The sequence below is a fragment of the Sylvia atricapilla genome, chromosome 4, assembly GCF_009819655.1.
Source record: "Sylvia atricapilla isolate bSylAtr1 chromosome 4, bSylAtr1.pri, whole genome shotgun sequence".
NCBI classification, from domain to species: domain Eukaryota; kingdom Metazoa; phylum Chordata; class Aves; order Passeriformes; family Sylviidae; genus Sylvia; species Sylvia atricapilla.
Window position 1 is genome coordinate 18,949,298 of NC_089143.1, and position 16,014 is coordinate 18,965,311.

The 16,014-nt window shown below is 37.1% G+C and overlaps 1 protein-coding gene across 1 annotated transcript in view; it reads right to left on the reverse strand.

The window, feature by feature from the left end:
• The window catches only part of LOC136360537 (VPS10 domain-containing receptor SorCS2-like), a 31,003-nt gene that overhangs the window by 2,251 nt on the left and 12,738 nt on the right, over positions 1 to 16,014 (reverse strand). Inside the window, exons 7-10 of the mRNA XM_066317859.1 lie at positions 14,410 to 14,535; positions 9,698 to 9,797; positions 8,068 to 8,170; positions 7,299 to 7,415 (exon numbers count right to left, since the gene is read on the reverse strand). Coding sequence (XP_066173956.1) covers positions 7,299 to 7,415; positions 8,068 to 8,170; positions 9,698 to 9,797; positions 14,410 to 14,535 — 446 coding nt within the window. The remainder of the gene's footprint in view (positions 1 to 7,298; positions 7,416 to 8,067; positions 8,171 to 9,697; positions 9,798 to 14,409; positions 14,536 to 16,014) is intronic.

Genomic DNA, 16,014 nt, shown 5'->3' on the forward strand with positions numbered 1-16,014 from the left:
TTACACTTTGTAAACTCCAAGGGAAAAATCAGGGACTGCCAGCTTTGCAACAGATTTTATGGTTTAAACATTCCTCAAGAGCCATACCCTTTGTGCTGTAGCTGTGTTCACCTGCAGTGTGCCTGGGCACGTGAGGACATCCTTTCCCAAGCACCAAGCAGACACTTCAGATTAGGGAGCTGCAGCCTCTAAGCTCCATTTCCTACAGTGCCAGAAGCTGCTTGACAGCTTGAGCAGCATGACAGCAGATCATGGCTGTCAAAGTCTGTGCTTAAAGCCAGATTATTACAATGGGCAGACAACGAGAAGAAAAGAAAAACCAGGGTTGAACAGCTGTGGTTTCCATTGCAGTCCTTTAGACAGTGAGAAAATAGAAAATGTGACACTAATGTTGAGGCAGCGCTCAAAAAGCAACCATCTCCTGCTCCATATTACGACAGCAGTTCAAAAGCTGGATAAACACACAGATTACTCTGTTTTCTCTAGGCTTTTGAAGAAGGTCTGTTTTAAATGCCATTTCATAAGAACATGTCTTTAGCAAGGCGCATCACTTTAGTTTGGGATAAAAAAATGTTACTGCAAAAAATTATTCTGAAAAACAACTTCCATTGCATCAAAGTAATGAAAATAAATGGAAATTACTATAAAGATGACTGAAGATAATCTCCTCCCTTTAACCTGAACAATCCAAAAGATAAATTGAGTACTATATATTTACACAAACACACGTATCTGTATAGGTATGTTTATACACACACACAGAATCATATTTCTAAATAAAAATTAGGTATTTTATCCCATTATTTATAAGCAGTACAAAACCAAAAGGAAAAGGACAAGGATGGAAAAAAGGTCTGATGACACCATGCTGTGCAATTATGATCACTTCAACAGGTCTGAGGACTCCTCCCAACAAAAACATACACATAAAGCCAAGCCCTGCATCACTCTCCTTTCATTATATTGATTTTAAAAAAGCCATTTTGCAAGAGGGAAGGACATTCCTCATTAACAAAACAAATACATTAGGTAATTAATTTTGATTTTTTTTCTCTAGGGCCAGTAACTCCAGACTGTTTTTAATGTGTCTGGTAATGAAACTGGTCATGTGGAAAACTATTCTCTCAATCAGACCTGCATCAAACCTGTCAAACTGCTCACTTTCTGTCCACCATCAAATGCCTGAGGGAGACAAAATCCAGAAGAATGTCTCTGTAACACATCTGCAGAATTAGCACATATGTTTCTATAATAATTATAATAACCTTCTCAGAACTATTTCTGACAGATTGAAGAAGCATCAATGGCATTATCAAAACAATTTTGACATAATAAAAAAGTTAAACATCTCAAACCCATATGGCACATCAGACCTTTGCAGTTGAGTAAAGGGAGAAATGCTGCTAGTGTGATTGCTGGCTGGGACATGTATGAAACCAGGCCAGCAAAGGGTGTCCTTTGGTGTAAATCCTGAGGCTTCAACTCACGGCTCCTGCATGACTTACTAGTTAGAGATAACCATGAGCAGAACGCATTCTAGTAAACAGGAAGAGTGAAGAAACCTCTCAAATTCATAAAGAACCATTAAATGTATTGTTGCTAAGAACATTTCCTTATAGTTTAAGAATAAAAGGAGAAAAAAAAATATGTGAGCTGTTATTTCTCACTCGCCTTATCCTGCTCAATTCTGCTCAGTACAGATCCTTTTGGGAAGGTGTAAAGCTGACACACCTGTTACAGGAGACTGTAACATTGAATGGATGAATGGATTGAATGGACTGTAACATTGAGGACATTGGTCCTCACACTTACATAGGAGACTGTAACATTGAATGGATTGGAGGAAGGAGGACATCACAGGCCTTGAGAAGACATGTACTGTAGGCATTAGACCTTTTATACACTACAGAGATCTCTGTGTTTCATATTGGTTCAGTTTTCCAAGGAACACCCTCAACCACCCTGAAGAAGATGATAGCCCAAGCCTTTTCAAAGAGGCATTTTAACACAGGGGCCCGACATTCTGTTCACAAGGGACAACCACACTGTGGGACAAAATAGGATGTGGAGCCTCACTAAAGATGGGCCTGATTGTGACAACTCTGCTTCTCACTGCTCTAACATGCAGGAAGGAGGCTGCTACCCCTACCTACACAGAGTAAAACTAGTGCACCCTGATGTGCTTTCCTCTTCTTTAAGAAGCAGTTAATACTGAGTCCAATGTAACTGTTTGAAGCAGGGAGAGCTGAAATTCTTGGGTCTACATGGAAGACTACTGTGAAAACATGACAAGACATGAAATTTGACCCAAGAGATTTGTATCAGCAGTAAGGAAATTGAAAGCACATTTAGAAGAGCGGGCAAAAAGATTATGCAATAGTTTCTTTGGGGGCTTTGCTCATCTGCAAAATGCATGTGCTTCACATCCATCACTGGAGACAATTACCTCTGCTAAGCAGTACTCCATGGTTTACATTTTCAGTTCCTTTTGCTTTTTATGTAGCATTTTATTTCAATCATGAAAAAGAAGAAACATTATGCCTGCTTTGAGGACCAAAAAAATGTGAGCTAGAAATCTAATTCTACACAGCCCTACTAAAGAACATCACAGCACATGATTTTCACCAAGCTCTCTGGGTCCCACACCTTTTAGAAGACATTCCAGGAAGTACTTTGTTTTCCTTCCTTAAATCACAAATTCTAACCAATTCGTACCCCAAACTGTTAGTGCTTAAAAATGTTCAGCAGGAAGGAACAGCAGGAGGGGGATGTGATATTGATTCCTACTCATTTAAGCTCTAGTTTATTTGGCTTTCAATTCTTTCTTTGTGGAAAAAAATTCCCTTGCCTTTATGAAACTTCATTTGTTTTCCAGAGGCTTGATTAAAATTCTGTTTAGTATGAAAAATATGAACACATTCACATGGCAAAGAATATGGAATAATGTAGCATTCTCTTGGAACTTAAATAAAAATAACAGCAAAAATAATCCATTAAATAGAATACTTTATTGTGGTGTTGACTTTATTATGTCTGGATTAATGTTCAGATGACTGACTTCTTTGTGCTTTAAGGCACTCCTGATATATTTGCCTCTTTCATTTCCGAAATCTTTTCTGCATGCTATTACTTTGATTTCTGAGGATGTTTTTACAAAATATTATGGAACATTAAATTAGTGCCTGGTTTTTTTTTTTTTTTTTTTTTTTTTTTATCACTAAAAGGCATGGGTTGGGACTAAGCTTGCTCTCATGGAACATAAAAGTAGTAGAAGCAAGGTGGGGAAAAAAGATAGCTTTTCTTCAGAGACTGAAAATGAGATAGTAAGTCAATGAGGCAGAAAGATAACAGTTCTGCTCCAGATTGTAGAAACGACTCAGGAGGGGGTTCATTTACCAAAATTGGTACTTGATAGTAGCAGGCAAAAAAGGAATACACACAAGATGGTATAAATCTGGGTGAAGAGGATTCACAGTGATTTGTGAAAACAATGTATTCAACTTTAAGTACACTGGCAGTAGTTTGTATAGAAATTAAAAGATGAAGATTTTCATACTCTTTCAGAGAATCAAATTTGCTGCAATTAACCAGGTAAAATACATAAGCACAAAAGTCAGCCATTTGCTCTGGTTTGGCTACTCTAATATCCTGCTATTATACAGAAATGAAAAATAAGAAAATGATGATTTCAGATCTTCTGCTAGTAGCACGATGATTACATGGCAGCTTTGATGTGGCTGAAATACAATTTTCCTTTCCTCCACTTCATCTGGTGCAGACAATGCTATTTCCCTTCTCTATACTGTTGCCCAGGATCCCACACCATAAAGCTTCCTCCGAGAGGATGAAGAAATCTTTTCTGGACGGCAGCTTGAAAACCACAAAAAAAATACAAACATTGTTTCAAAGGGAATGGAAGAAGTGTGTTTTTGCTGAACCAAATCTAGTGAAGATGGTACGGTATAGAAAAAATACACACAGATCCCAGATCCACATTCAGAAATAACGCTGGATTTTTCAAAAATGTTTTCCAGCTGTTTCATATTGTTGTGGGCAAAACAAGCAGCTGCAGCCCATTTTACCTGGATGCTTAAAGAACTAGAGCATACTAGTGAGTATTGCAACATGTTGTTTGCTTGAGGCACCAGCTCAGTGATTTCCATACTCAGAACGGAGAGCAGAGCAGAGCAAAGGCACTTGTGGCTTGCCCACCACCCACATCTTCACCTGCACAGCCACGCTTGGTTCACCTGCAAGGAATGACCCCTTGCTTCTTGCTGCCTTGCTCAAAATTCCTTCCCTAAACTATCTAAACCAATAGCTCTGATAAATCAAACAGCTCATTTGTTGAACACCATTATAATTAGTTTTCAAAAACCTGTCACATTTGTCATTTAAAAGTTACTTGCCATATACAGAGTAAAAATAGACCTAATCTGAAGTCCTTATCAACTCTGGCCACAAAGGAGCAAACCTCTGTGCTTCCCAAAAGATTTTGGCTTCTTCCTCTTTTACTTTTTTCCCCTTGAAAGGAATGAACCATGTTTGGAATTGCCAGGAGTCACTTCATGAGCTCTGGGGACTCTAGCACCAGGTTTTCAAGAAGTGGCTGGATGCACAATGAAACCATCAGATAAAGTGTGGAGTGTATGAGGTTCAGGAATGGGGACATGAAACAACAAATGCTTGCAATTTTACAGCATCTAAAAACAGAGGGCAGCAGTCCTCCTAGTCAATGCTTAAGTATATAGGAACATATAAGAACAGATGTCACCTACAGTCACCTAATCATTAGCTAGACAGCCATGACAGCTCTGGTTATCTAATAGATCATAAAATTTTAGACTTTATTAGAGCAGTGAGTAACTGTACCATTTAAATCTTTCCTATTTAATGGGCATTCCTCGAGGAGTGATGAGATGGCATTGGTTTGTACTATGTTTGTAACTAATCAGCCAAAATCCCAGACCTCTATATGTATGAATCTGCCACTGTTTTTCCCCTACCTCCCCCCGCCTCCCCAATTAGATAAAATATTCTTTTCTTTTTCTGCATATGAAGAATTGGACAAAGAATGTTATGCAGCATTGTTATTTTTAGATCACTGCTCTCTCCCAAACTAATTTTGTTAGATTTACTTCTTGTCAGGGACACCAGTTTTTAGTACTGAATATTGCAGCTTTCAAAAATAAGAAATTAAACAGGAGCAGCAAATTTCAATACTTACGAAAGATTCATTAAAAAAAGAGGTATTGGATTAGTCTCTGATGTCTTTTCAACACCATCTTTCATTTCCCAGCTCAGTCTGACAAAAATTAGTGTAAATTAGTACCCAAGTTCTTATGACACATACTTCAGGAATAATTTGGGCAGGTGACCATGCTTGGGGGCAAGAAGCCTCAGCACTCAGAAACCCTGGGGCAGTTTGGGCATGTTTCAGCATTTTCTATCAAAGCTGTTGGTCTACACAAAATCCTGCTATTTTCTCTCCTTTTTTCATCACAAGTCCTGAACTCTGTCATTGCAAATAGATGACATGCTCTTGTGTATGAAGCTGTAACCTCTCTGCCAATCCAGTTACCACCTTATTTTGCAAGCCAGTTTTTCCATCTTGTGTCTTTGCAGGTAGCAAACTTAACTTTGAGCCAGCAAAGAGAGAGAGAGAGCAACCCAAGACATTTGTACAATCTCTTGCAAGCCACCTGCTTTGCATGTGCTCCAAGGCCAGCTGCAGGTCCTGTAGACCCAATCAGTGTAGATAAAACTAGGACCCAAAACAATTTCACTAATGTAGGGAAAAAAGTTTTAACCCTTCTATTAGTCTACATGAATGAAGGAAAAGCACCACCAAATGTCTTCCATCTCCTCCTTAGGTCTGTAAATCATACATCATAATTATGGACAGTATTATCATTTCAACACTTTACACATCTGTAATTTATCTGTGGAATTAAATCATATTTTTATTTTCCCAAGTTGTCACAGGCCACAGTAATTCTGAAATTATCACCTAAAATGGAACATTTTTTATTGCCTATGGCATTCTTTCAGCAATTAATTTTTCATACCCAGGCATATAATATTGAAAAGTTACCTTTATGCATTATGACTTGCAACTTTTATTTTCATAAAGGACAATCATTCATAGCCTCAGTCCCTGTGGACCAGTTTGCAGACTTACGTACTCATTGTACTGACTTTAAAGGGACTGTACTCCCAGCAATACTCCATGGGGATCCAGCAATGCAGCAACCATCTCCATAAACACAGGAAAGACTTTTTAAAAGGGATTAAAGATTTTGGTGGGACAGGAGTTCACAGGGAGCCCATGAGGAAAAAGCAAAACATAGCACGGATTAGGTGCTCAATATCCTTTGAAGAAGAAATTGCAGATGAAGGATGCAACAGAAAAACCTGTCAATTTTGAAAAGCTTAGCAGGAATATTTAAAAAGGATTCTTTCAAATATCTCAGAAACAGATAAGATACAGACTAAAATTGAATACTACTGCACAGTCATTCATCAATGCCAACAGCCGTTTTTAGGCTACTGACAAACTTTTGAATATATCTCACAATAGTCCTCACTTGCATCTAAATTACCCCCTGCTCCCAAATGTAAATGCAAATTATTTTTGCAAATTGTTTTCACAAATTACATACAGAAATGTGAGAGATATTAAAGCTCACAATTTGGAAATTGTACTGTATTTTTCTCCTGTATAAAAGCTCTACTTATAAAGTGATGGTTCATCGGGCATTTTAGAAAGAACTCAAGAAAGAACAAGTTTTTATTTCTTTGTTGAATATTTTATACTTCCTCTATCATGCATTAATTGTGACTGTTACTTAATTGCTCTCATTTAAGAGCTAATAAAGATATAAATCAGATAGCTTTTAAAAGATATCACAAGGAAGTTTTATGATTGAAACCACAAACAGAAAATTCCCCATTGTATTGCTATTGAAATAATATAATTACAACACATCAACCATTTTTATGTTTCTCCTTGCTTCAGGCACCTAACAGAGCAAAATGGATTTTTATTCCATTGTAGACAGTCTGATACAGTATTCTGTGCTTTGTCCTTTAAAGCAATCAGTCATTATGAACTCCAAAAAGCTTAGGTTCTTGAAGAAAAAAGGGATTTTCTCTATTGACATAAAAATACTTTAGCTAAACAAACTCCACATTTACTACTGTTGCAAACTTAATGCTGCCCCTAGTCCTACAAACTTATACTCATTTTAAATAAAAAACACCCTTTAAAAATGAGGCAAATCAGTATGAATCCTCACTGCCAAAGGACAACAGGAGTTGTTGATGATGAAGATGAAGGCTTGTTTCCCGAATGCTCAAACCCTTCTGAATGCCCCAGAGATACAGGAATGCCAGTAGGATAGACAATGATAACACTGTCCCAAGAACAAGAACAAATTATTTAAATTGCACAGCAGCTGGGATTAAAATCAATTGCAGACTAAAGATTCCTCGGACTGTCCAAGGCTGGCATTGCTCAGTTTTGAGAATATGCTTCCCATAAGGGCCACTTATAGAAATATTTCTTCCCTCCACACACTCTAGTGCCAAATTAACACTAATCTCTCTCTGTCAGTCATTCTCCATGGCATTGCCTCAGCAATTAAAATGTAATGTGTGCAAAGAGAAGCCCCAGAGCATTACATGCTTTGATAAAACTACTTTTTTAAGCAAATCAGGATTGCAGATGCAGTCCCTGTCCCAACAGCTTTAGCTTATTCATAACTGTTAGGAGTAATGAGAAGGGAATTAATCAGGAATAATATTTTAGTTCAGCTCTGATTCTTGATGGTATTATTTAGACAAACTGAACAAACTCTCCATAGTTCCCATATTGTTGATATTTATCTTGGAACGCATCAAGTGAAACGAGCATCAGTGCAGTGCCTTGATGCCTGAAAAGTTCAGAAAAATATGACTTCCAAAGTGGTGTACTTCTTGCAATTCTTCAAGAAATCTTCTTTACAAATAACAAACTCTGGATAAATCTGATTATTAAAATGCACATATTGATTAATGTTTACTTGCCTTTTGAACTTGTAGAGGATGAAAGCCCCAACTGCAACTAGACAAATAACAAAGAGAACCACAATAGCCCAGTAGCCACTGCCTCCTCCAATCCTCTGAGAGTCTGAAACACAAAATAAAGGAACAGTTTTGCATGTGCCCTTCCACATCATTCTCATTCTTGAGTGTTCTTTTCTATTTAATTGTCAGGTCAAAAACATTGGTTGTTATTTTTGCAACCTCTTCTTTTCACTCCGTCTGTGGCTTCTTCAGAAAGGCAGAAGCACAGAATTAATTGGTGACTTGCTACTGAAGGAGAGAGGACTCATTTAAAAAAAGGAAGCAACAAACAGCAAAACCCAAGATCCCAAAGATTTAATTATTTGCATACTCAGAGGTTGTTTGGGTTTTTTTCAGGAAATCTAAAGTTATCAAAGGAAATGACCACGAACCATAAGTACATGCTTTGCAGAAGCAGGGCTGTGTTAATTTCACAGATGGAGAAATTAAGGCTCTGAACAACGAATTAACTCATCAAGGCTATGCGTTGGTAAAGGCTGGAATTAACATGGGCTTCTTTCAATCCCTTTTGTGCTGGCAAATGAATGCCAGCCCTTCACACCAGACAAGGTAGCACAGTGAGACTGCAGCACAGTTCTACATTAGCAACTAGATAAAAGAGATTTGTCTTCTACAGAGAGCCGACAGTAAAACATCACACCAACATTTACATAAATTGATAGTGGCTGGCTAAAGCTGTTCTCCCACAACACACTGAAATTAATAAAGAAGGCTATGTTATGGCAGATGACACAAAAACAAAAATTACAGGACATTCTCATATAAGATTCAAGAAGTCAAAGCTGGACTTTCTGGTTAAAACATCATTTTAATGCCTCTGTTCAAAATACACACATGTATGCACACACACTCTCTTCAACCAGTGTCCATCACCAGTGAATCCAGGGAGGCAGGACATGCACACAACTCCCCCTGCCCTCGCCCCATTTCCATTTGTTTTAAACAGACAAAACCCATAACTTATCTCAGGACAGGATTAGCAATGTGGAGACCTTACAGCAACCTTCCCATCAGTTGTTCAGAAGATCAGAGATACATGGCAGAGACGCAGCAAGGTTTGTGTTAAACCCAGGCAGTTACAGCAGCAGAGTTAATGGCTGACATAAGGGCAAAGAACTTCTGCTTTCTTAGCAGCTGGTGCAGCCTAAAGTGCCTTTAGATCACCAGATGAGTTTTTTGAAGCCTGGTTGGCACTACAGAGCACTATTTTGTACAATGAAGTATTTACTTTATGTTGTGATCACACAGAAAAAGCAAGAACCTTGTGATACAAATTGTGAGGAATAACAAAATGGAAACATCAAAAAAATTATTTGGTTGTTACTGTTAATAATAACCAAATGAAAATGTATACATATATACGTGTATGTTTATATATAAACACACACATATATAAAATTATATATACATATGTGTTTATTCATATGTAACAAGTATCAAGTAAGTATATACATATGTGTTATATGTACACATGTATATATATAGATATAAAAATCTTCTCCTTAAATTATTAGAACTTGAACAGACATCCAAAATTTGGTGTATTGATAGCTTCTTTTGATATATTTACCTGAATCGGAGTCAGCTAAAGTCACTAAGACCCAGTATCCTCCCCTCAGAAAGAAACTGATGTTGTGTGCATTCAGGGCCTGCTTTATAGCTGCTATTCTCTGAAAATACAACAGAGAGAATGTTAGATGTCTTGTGCTCTGTTTCACTTTGAGACACTCAACGTTTTAAAAGGGAAAACCTCTGGTTCCTTAAATGGCGAAAGCACTTGTCAATGATGAGCTGAAATCTAAAAGAAATTCAGTATTTAAAAATCAAGCAAAACTCCAGAAGACATAAAAGCTGAAAATGTCACCATTTTATAGCCAAATCTTTCTTTTTGATTACCCAAGTCTTTACATTTACCCAGTATGTGACAGACAGCAAGTAATTCGCACGCTCTATTGGGTTTACCTGGGTCATAACTCACACATTGCACAATCCATATTAAAACCCCCCATTCTTTTAACCCATCACAAGAAAACCTGTGATGTCATTTTGAATTTCTTGCCATGAAAAGTGACTACTATTTAATAATGAACTGCATGTCATAATTTACCTCCTTACGTGTAATGGAATGAATTCCATTTATATCTAATTTTTTAACAATACTCCATAGAAATATATACATTCATCCATGTGGAACAAGAATCAGTATTCCTCCTATTTTCCTCCAGTGGATAGAGCACAGTGAAATATGGTCTCTCATATTTTTAAGGAGCAGAACCATTAAATATACCCTCACATCCTAACCCCAGAAGACAAATGGTCTGAATTATACTTTCTACTTGCTTGTGTCTTCAACATGGTCAATTTTCTAAAAGATTAGAGCTAGTTTTATACTCTATGCCTTATAATTTGGGACACGACTTCCCAGAGGATGCCAAATTAGAAATTTGCTTTATATCCATGAAACCTTCACAAGTAACTCCTTTTATGATATTATCAATTATGGTGCTCATCTTTGACAAGGTTTTGAAGTATAATGGATAAAAATCCCTGTAGTCCCTCTCATATTATGGACAGACACTATACAAAAGTTCAAATATCATCATTCTTTTTAAGAAATATCTAACTTCTGAAGCCATTACACTGAATTTATTAAATTTTTTTATGTGGGAATGACTCAATGTAAGGATGAAGTGAGCATGGCTTCAGTTATTTTGCAAGACAATTACAGCAGACAACTTCTAAGTATTTATCTTGTTGCCCAAAGCCTGAAAAAAAATGGATTTAACAATTCCACTGATTAGGAAGCTTTAAAGTGATGCTCTTATCAGTGAAATAAAGTTTCTTTGTATCAATCCAGGTTCATCATGTGCTCATGGTGTACAGTGCAAGAGAGACAACTACTTTAGGTTAATCTGACTCACAGCCAGGAAATGAAATTTCTGAGTTCCGTATTTCTGATTCCTCATATTTTCCTAGCAGATTCATAACAAACCCAACATTTGGTGTGGTTTTGGCTTAAGTGATTAAGACTTGTCTGTTATTTAACTCCTCACCGCCAGATTCATACCCAAATCTATAGGAACAACATGTCCTCAGGTCGAAAATTGGAATCTCATATGAATCCAGACAAAGGTTCTGGCTTATTTATTTCACTGATAGACTGATTTTTTTTTTAGTGATCATGGGGTTTTTTTCCTCCTCCAAGATATTTATTGAGCATGGTGTTGCCACCTCTCCAGCTTTTTAAAAACAAATGCAATCTTTGGAGCTCCTCTCTAGGCTTCTAAAGTTAAGGTTCATATACACCAGCATTTCAATTTTCCATTTTCTTTTTCTACAATGACAATATTTGAACATGTGAACACAATGGCTCCTGCATTATAAGAATGTAAAAGAATGAAAAATAATGGCACTATTTAAACTCTTACCCACTTATACATCTGACTTTCCCTTTTTGCCAAAGCAACTCACTGAGAATTTTCATGAAGTAGTTTGTCTGGATAGAAATCTTCCTCAGAAGATTTCTGCCTTCCAGATTATAGTTTAATTGCACTTTAATTGACTCTTTCGACCGGACTCATCCCACCTGACATTAGACATGCAATAGATGTGCATAAATTAAGACACCAAGTCTTCTCTGGAGTCAATAATTAGAATGGAATACTTTTGAATTTTCTCTGTTCTTGAAAGCAGGTTAAATCACCGTCAGATTTTATTGCTCCCTGCATATATTTGAAACAAAAAGGGCTCTTGTCAGAGCGGAATAAAATTTCAGAATTTTCCAAAGGGCTCTTCCTGCTACGCTGACAGCTTACTTACCATCTTTGTTATTGATGGCTATTTTTATCAGTAATGATTCATATTCTACATGACTAACCTAATAAACAGTATCACATCCCAAAACTCCATGTAAAGCACCAATAAAAACTGCAGCAAGCAGGTGTTCTCTGCCTAAGCAAGAAATTATTGCCTTTAATCTTTCTGAACTAATGTAATATTCCCAAATCTAAAAGGTTTTCAGCCAAGAACAAAGAGGGTCTCTTTAGGGAAAGACATTTTGTAACTATGTCTAAGTTAAGGGTATCAGGGACACCCCCTCCAAATGTGCAGAAAACATTCTGCATTGCTAAGTCCTCACAAAAGTGTCACAACACTGACTGAGAGCTGGCACGAGCCAGCTTTGTGTGACAAAGCACATCCACTGGTTCATGATACAAACCTTCAAGATTCTTTTCTAGTAGCAAAAGGGAATGTAAGGAATCTTTAAACATATGACAACATGAGTGTTTTCTTGACTTACCAGAAGCTATTGCTTCTAAGTTTATTTATATAGGGTATATTTTCAGGGTATTTCTCGAGTCCCAATTGATTCTGATGTAACACATTTTATCAAAGATTTTTCCATTCAAGACTAAATCAACAAATTTATATGCACATATCAATAGCTAAAACAACATACATTAGCAATAGTAAAAACCAGAAATGTAGGCACCTGTCATAAGCAGACTGGCTGTACATGTGTACAGTGTTGTACTGTATAAAACAATTGGTGTTGAGATGTGAGACAGGTGTACCTGACTAATTATCACTGCATAAAACAGGCTGCTGTAATTGCTCCTGTCTGCCTTGTTCCTGCTCCAGCCCCAGACACCATGGGGGTGTCCTGACCTGGTTCATCCTAACAGTGTCAGAAATGTACACTTATTCTCCAGATTATACAATTACTTTCCCTTTCCTGTGCTTCTCTAGTTCCAGAAAACCTTTGCAAGGTCCTGGAGAATTAATTATAAAACCATGTCCTGCTACACTACTGTGACATCCCCATAGCCCCACTAAATGGAAGCTTTTCCAAATCCTTTGCAGCATGTGATTGCTCCTCTTTATGCTTTAAAGTAACTTACGTGATGTTCCATACACAAACATGAGAAAAACCTTGAGACAGCATTGATTTTAATTTATGCTGCCTTGAAGCACGGCACTAATAGAGAAATTGGGATTTAAAGGGAACTTTGCACTTCAGTGCAAAATGCATAACACTTACTGGAGTAAAATGTTTCTACACCCAAAAGAATCTATCACCATTAGTTTCCTTAAATTATTGAACTCACTCATTCCCCATAGGCTCAGAATAAGGAATTTCCTTTATTCTTCACCTTCAAGCTTCACCTTGGCTCTTGAAGATATGGAAATTTTCAAATAATTTCGAAGTGGTAATATTCCCCAGGCTGAAAGCCTTAATTTATGAATGGGTCTCTACAAAAGAAACCACCTGCCAAAATTAACTATTTCCTGTAACATATTTAGGAATTCAGACTCACAGGAATTCTCACTGTGATTACATGGGAGAACAGTAAGGGTTTCTGCCAAAAAAGCAGAAAACTTAGTGCATTCTCACCATAGTCTGCATTTTAATGATAGACACCTGTTTAAGTACTTGGAGAACTTTAACATACTCCTTTGGACCTTCCAAAGTAGATTTCATTAACTCCAAACACAATCTATTAGGTTTACGTTAATATTAAAAGCTTTGTCTTACCTACTTCTCCAGATCTTTGGAGACTGTGATGTTGTCTTAAAAAGCTGTAAAATGCCCTTTAAAATGAGGGACACCTTACACTGATTCTTTGTAACTGGCAGGACATGAACTGCAAGGTACAGGCACAGAACTGGGATCTGTTTTTTCTCTATCACAGCAGAAGGACAAATATAAGACTGTCAAACACTCTTCTGGTTTTCAACTGGCATTAATTCTTTTACTATGGAAGAAACATGGTTTGAAAACAACTGGGGAGAAGCTAATGTCTGATTTTCAACCCTGTGTTCACTAAATTTGTTTTTTACCAATTGAAAAGGACATTTTCTTACAAGGGCAGAAAATACTTGCTTGATGCTCTTTACATTAAGGGTCAACAACTAACGTTCTGGGTTTGTTTGGACCTGAAATCTAATTTCCTTCTGAAGAGAGCGCAGAGAATCTTTGCTCTACTGGATCTTCACAGAATGACCTGCATCACAGCTGTTTCTGTTTAAAAGACAGACCAGTATTAAATATTCTTGAGAAATAGAACAATACCAGAAAGAAGTAGATTATGCTGGTCTGTACACTGTCAAACACAGCAGACATAGCTGCTATAGCAGTCACATGTATCTTGTCAGGTGGGAGTGAGATCTTTACCCAGGCAGGAATCACCTCTGAATTCCATACAAAGACAATGAGAGTACATCACTTATTGCAAAACAGGATGAAGACTGTCCTAGGCAGATGTGCACTGCTCTGGTTACCTTATCACTAGTTATGCTTCTCTTCTTTTTTGGTTGATTTGCTGGTAGTAGCACATGCAAGTCAGCAGCTGTGGGCAGACCAGGTTTCACAACTGTCATGAGTGTTTCTTCAGGTATACTGGTCTCCTGTGAAGACAACAAAGGCACACTTTGTGTTTTATATAAAATACATAAGTAACTCCACATATGGCTTTTAGACTTCAGTGTTCAGATTCTTAATATTTAAAAGGAATTCTACTTGAAGCTGAAACATGAACAAAGCTAAACATAACTACTGAAATGTGAGTCGATCTTGGAATACTGGAAGACCTAAGCGTTGTTATCACATTAAATTAATTCAGTGGCATTGTGAAAAGAGGCAAAATGAAGAGGTTTTCAGGTTTTATAAAAAGTCTGCAAGGGCTGAGCACTTCTAAGGTAACATTAAAAAAAAATCCTAAGTGAGTTAGGATTCCTTGTGGGCCAGTCAGACACAGTGTAGACTTAGAAGTGCATATTCATTACAGCTAACTTTAGCTTTTGAAAGTTACTTAGGAAGGTGCTTAATGAACAGAGAGATGTCTTCCAATGTGAGACTAAGAACACTCAGGTTCAGTTCCTGAAATTGTAATGATTCCCTTCATTCCCCTTCTGAAAGTCAAGTTCTTCCCTTTGTAAAATAGTTTGTACAAATTCAGATTTTAGTACCAAATTTCTCCATGTTTTTTACAATGCAGCCACACAATTCTAATGACCATGGGCACTTTCCTTAGCCTTCTCCAAACAGATTCTGAAACTCCACTAAATCGTTCATATACCTTGGCAAAGGTTTTAGTAACTATTAAAATGCAAGAGCTATTTTATAGGGGACTGAAATATTTTTTGACTGACACTGGTGGAACTCATTATGGAATGAGTTTAAGTTGATAAAGGCAAGAAATTAACTAGACATTTTGACATTTGATAAGAATCTCAAAAAAAAAAAAATTAGCAGGAAATACTATAAAGTCAAAAAGTTCATAACCTGATTTGCACAATTACAAATCCAGGAAAAGTAAATTGATTCAAAATTCAAATATTTTGTAAACAATATCAAGCTGTACCTCAGTGCTACTGCCCTCATGAAAGCCAGTGTGTGCACCCTCAGATGCTCACAGGGTGTGTGCTTGAAGAGCTCTTGAGCTCAAAGTTTCCAGGAGGGGTTCTAATGCCACAGCACTACTGCACAGTTTGTATTTGGTTTAACCTACAGGATTCAGCTGTTCCCAATCCATATTTCTTTTCTGAACATGCTCTAAAAAACAGCTGTACAAATTGTGTGCCCATATATTACACATAATTTTCAAAGTTACAGAGCAAGCACAGTAAATTCTTTCTTTCTGCTTTGTTTTTACACAAAGATGATGTCTTTTATATTACACATTGCTTAGCTTCTAAATCTATCCCATTTAAGCTACTTAGCTCTTCCTGCTTTGGAGTCAGCAGTGCTTGCTAATATGTCTATCCCCAACCTCAGAGAGCCACATTTAGTATTAATTGCCAATTAGGCTGTGTTAGACATAAACTGTCTGTGTTACAACATCATTGTCAACAACTTGCACCTAAAAGCGACACTAGGCTCAAACT